Source organism: Pygoscelis adeliae, unplaced genomic scaffold (assembly GCF_000699105.1).
Source record: "Pygoscelis adeliae isolate BGI_AS28 unplaced genomic scaffold, ASM69910v1 Scaffold445, whole genome shotgun sequence".
Classification (NCBI taxonomy): Eukaryota; Metazoa; Chordata; class Aves; order Sphenisciformes; family Spheniscidae; genus Pygoscelis; species Pygoscelis adeliae.
In genome coordinates, this window is record NW_008824894.1 from 1,170,665 (window position 1) to 1,174,850 (window position 4,186).

At 43.0% G+C, this 4,186-nt stretch overlaps 1 protein-coding gene across 1 annotated transcript in view; it reads right to left on the reverse strand.

Moving 5' to 3' along the window:
- FASN (fatty acid synthase) overlaps nucleotides 1-4,186 on the reverse strand; it is a 38,097-nt gene that overhangs the window by 20,828 nt on the left and 13,083 nt on the right. Inside the window, exons 14-20 of the mRNA XM_009324556.1 lie at nucleotides 2,918-3,033; nucleotides 2,275-2,450; nucleotides 1,728-1,919; nucleotides 1,357-1,437; nucleotides 1,077-1,262; nucleotides 587-766; nucleotides 134-337 (exon numbers count right to left, since the gene is read on the reverse strand). Coding sequence (XP_009322831.1) covers nucleotides 134-337; nucleotides 587-766; nucleotides 1,077-1,262; nucleotides 1,357-1,437; nucleotides 1,728-1,919; nucleotides 2,275-2,450; nucleotides 2,918-3,033 — 1,135 coding nt within the window. The remainder of the gene's footprint in view (nucleotides 1-133; nucleotides 338-586; nucleotides 767-1,076; nucleotides 1,263-1,356; nucleotides 1,438-1,727; nucleotides 1,920-2,274; nucleotides 2,451-2,917; nucleotides 3,034-4,186) is intronic.

Below are 4,186 nucleotides of genomic sequence, written 5' to 3' on the forward strand. Positions count from 1 at the left end.
CCTGCTGAAGTCTTCTACAGAGACCAACACTTTATTTCTTGGATGTTCTGAAGTAGTAGGAACAGCTTCTCTCAGACATTTCTGTCAGGCTGGAAGATTCCCCTAGTGTGACAAGAAACCAATCCCACTCTACCTTTGCAGTGCTCCAGATAGGCATGAAGATGGACACTGGAAGACAAACAGTTACTCTCAGTATAGGGCACAAAGCAGAATTTTTCCAGGATGGGAGAGATTCGTTCCTGTTGTCGTCGTGGTGCCACAGAAGCATGAAGACCATTGATCTGAACACCTCCTGCTTTTGCGCTATCAAGACAGCGGTCCACAACAACATCAAAAGCTGAAAGACAGGAAAGAAACGTAAGTTTGCATCAAACACTACAAGTATTTTATTCAAGGTGATCAGATGAACAGTGCTACGTCAGACTGTTACAGAAGCTGCAGAATAGCAGCTTCTTTTACAGAAGCTGCAGAATAGCTTGGAGACTAAGAGGGCCCCCCAAAGTCCATCCTACTTCTTAGGAAGTCATACATTCATCCACAGAGCAGTCAAAGCAACTAGCAAAAGCCCAAGCATGAGAGACATTACCTTCTACGTTGTCCTGGTATTGGCACACCTGCTCTTGATGCAGCACTGGGTCAATACACACTGAGCGAATCCTGGTGGGTAAGCGTAGACTGCGCCCAGTCTCAGTTAAGATTAGCATGTGTAGCAGGGTGTCAAGGAAGGTCACCCAGTTCCCATTCCACAGAACTTTCCCTCTGCTTGCTGCAGAAGAAGAGGAAGCCTCACTGTGATTTTGTCATTCAGCAGATGCCAGAAGTCACTGCTTATCAAATGCACAGTCTGCTGTATGCACCCAGCTTCCCCTGTGAACTCCAATAGCCAGCTCTACATTGGAGGTAACAGCTTTCCCAGTGCTCTGTCAGAACACTTTGTTGTTCTCCATTATCACGCAAAGTATAATTACCGCACAAAGCACAGTCAGGTGGACCGTTAATACAAATGGAATTAAAAGATCGAGTATTCATTATTACAATAACCATGCTCATCGTTCTTCTATAGAAAGTAAATTCACCTTCACTGTTGCATTCCAGAACGCCCTGGAAAGTTGGTCCATAGTTATATCCACGCAGATGCAGCTCCTGGTAAACGTCTTCTTTCAAGAGGCTGGACTTCGAGCTCATGTCTACTTGAGTCTGAACGTCAACTAGCTGATTATGGAAGTTCTTCAGAGCAGTGTTTTCTAGGAGGGAAATCTTCCCTGATGGGCACAGTGGCAAGAATAAGAATCATCAGTGTCCATAAATAATGGATTTTATTAGGACAGTGCATACACTTACACTTCCTTCACTTACCACTCACAGCCAGATTCCCATTCCCTGACACCTCAAAGCTGTGGGAAGCAGGCATGAGTCTTACTTCCAGCTGTATTGATCCTGCAAGAAACATTCAGGAAGACAGGACTGTGAGGTCATTCATTGCTACCATCCTCGAGCAGAGCTTTCTCTTTCACCATCTCCAGACTCACTGCGCACAACATGGAATAAAGATGACCATAACATGTGCTACTTGACTGGATGAATTCACTACTTTGTTCAGTCATGTTGCACTCTTCTTTATATTCTTTCTCCTGTGTTGCTCCTCACTTTCCCCTTGCATTTCTCTCCTCCCACTCCCTTCATCTTCATTACACAGTTTTGCAGTTGTACCAGCACTCCTCACTCACCCTTTCTGGGAAGGATAGTTGCCTGATGAATTGTGACTTCTTCAAATATAACAGCCATTTGCTCCATAGCCATGCCAAGAGACCGTGCCAGAGTTCGCCAAGCCAGTACTAGGTACCCAGTTGCTGGGTACAGGACTCTGCCATCAATGCAGTGACCCACCAAGTAATGGTCAGGAGAGTCAGGACTCACATCTGTCAAAGAATAAAGAGCAGAATAAAAACAATACAAACACCCTAATAGAGAGGTCTCTTCCCCTCATTGTCTACAAGAGGTTCTAGTGGTTTCCCCAACTATCCTGCCTGGCAACATGCAGCTCTTAAAACCACCATGAGTCTGAATCAAGACAGTTTCCTGCTCTGTTCATATTCTTTCATCCCGTTTCAGAAGCAGATCCAGTCTTTTTCAATCCAAACCAAACCAAACATTAAGCTTCAGAAGATGGCTTCAAGGATGCTGCTTTGAGTATCCTTTTCCTAGTTTTACAAAAGAAACGCAGAGGTAAAGCAGGAAAGAGACAAATAAACAAACCCAAACAGGCAAACACACCAATACTGTAGACTGAAGCAGATGCAGAGCCTTTGGAACCTGATGGGAAGTCTTCAGCTTTTGGAACATCCCACTCCTGGCTGTGGTCCCATTTGATGTACGGAGAAATAAGGGGTGTTCCCACTGGGACAGGGTATTCCACAAGTGGGAACAAGTTATTTCCAAGAACATTTATCCTAGGAAGACAAAAAGGATCAAGACAATGTGGGGGGGGAAGAAGGGGGAGAGAAAAAAAAAAAAAAAAAAAAGAGGGGGAAAAATTGACCATAATACTTAAAGGTCACGCAGTAATTGGTCTCGTGCTCCATGTCTAAGATTTCTCCATGAACACTTATTGCAGCCAAATTTGTAATTCTAACAGTCTACAAGATGCAAAGTTCATTTCCAAGAGCTAGTTCCTAGGCCTCTAGAATGGGATTCCTTGTCTTTAAAAGGCACCTTCCCAGCCCAAGCAGTCTCTAACCCAAGGCAATATTTCATAAGTGAGCATATTAAATATGTAAAGCACAGATGTAAACCCCATTTTTTTTCCAGGTTTGTTGAAGGAGCATTTCAATCCTTGTGAAGATATGCATGCTAGAGAAGAGACTTGAATTCTCTCCTAACTGACACCCCACTCACCCTCCTCCCTTAGTCTCCTTACCCAGTTAAATGAATCTTTCCAGTCTGTGTTAGGAAGAACTCCAAATTATTTTTGTGCTCTTTCTTCATCAAAGGTAGAATGGTGCAAGTTGGTTTCAAAGTTCTCCTCAAGATAGCCTGGTCAAGTAGAGTCCATAAATCACTGGTGGAAAGCATTACTTACTACTTTGTCTCTGAATTTTTCTCTATAGATCTCAAACCACTTCTGTTTCTGTGCCAAGAGTTCTGTGCTAGGTGCTAGAACGTACATCATTTTAACAGATAAGAGGAAGAGCAGCACAATACCCTTCCAGCAACCCAAGAAGTTGTACATCTGGTAAGGCAGAACCTACGTAATATTAATGAAATTCTGCCAAAACACAAATCTCCCTTTCCCAAGCAGATTGTCAAGTGGAATCAAAAGCTGCACTTCAAGAACTGCAAGATCACCCTCTCAAGCCTCCCACTCATGCATACACACACCACACACAGCTTAGGCCCTTATTCCCAGGAGCAGCCCTTTTCAGTCTGAAGCATCCTAGAGCATTTTTCAAGCGACAGCTATTAAATAAAAAAACTCAGCTTTGAACATCTGACCCAACTTGTATCTTCTCTTGAATTTGATCCCACGGTCTTCAAATGGGAGAAGGGGCCAGGGGGGAGAGAAAACCAGAACACTCTCAAACCCAGCTGATGAAGTCTTTAGTCACTTGCATTAGAGTCCAGAATTGTACAATGATTTTAACATGAAGTATAAAATCTTTTTATAAAGAAAAATATCTGCCTAATTTAAAAGCTCTGCTCTGATTCTCCCTTCAAGTCACTTTCAAAGCATAAGTAAGACTAACATGACATAATAAATATACACCAATAACTATTAAACTTGATTCACAAGTACCTATGATTCTTACCAAGACTTTTCTCCTCTTGTATGCCGCAGTCCAAATAAAAAAACCCAGTCCCTGAGACTTACGGGACAGGCAAAAGACCACAGCACTGATCTTGTGGAGCAAGTGCATCCTAATGTACCTCATGTTCTGCATTCTCTACTACGGAGCTAATTCCACAAAAATCAATTCTTACGGGGTGGGGAGAAAGGAATAATGATCTGATCATTAGGGGAAAGGAGTTCATGAAGAAAGCAAGCTCCTGTGGTCTCAGACTACTTGGTCTTGGAGAAGAGGGGAAAACACCACTACCAGCCACCACCTTCTAAGACAAGAACCTCAAACCAAATTCAGTGTACAGATGGTAATAACAGATTTTCCATAAAGAAGGCCTGTTACTCTTG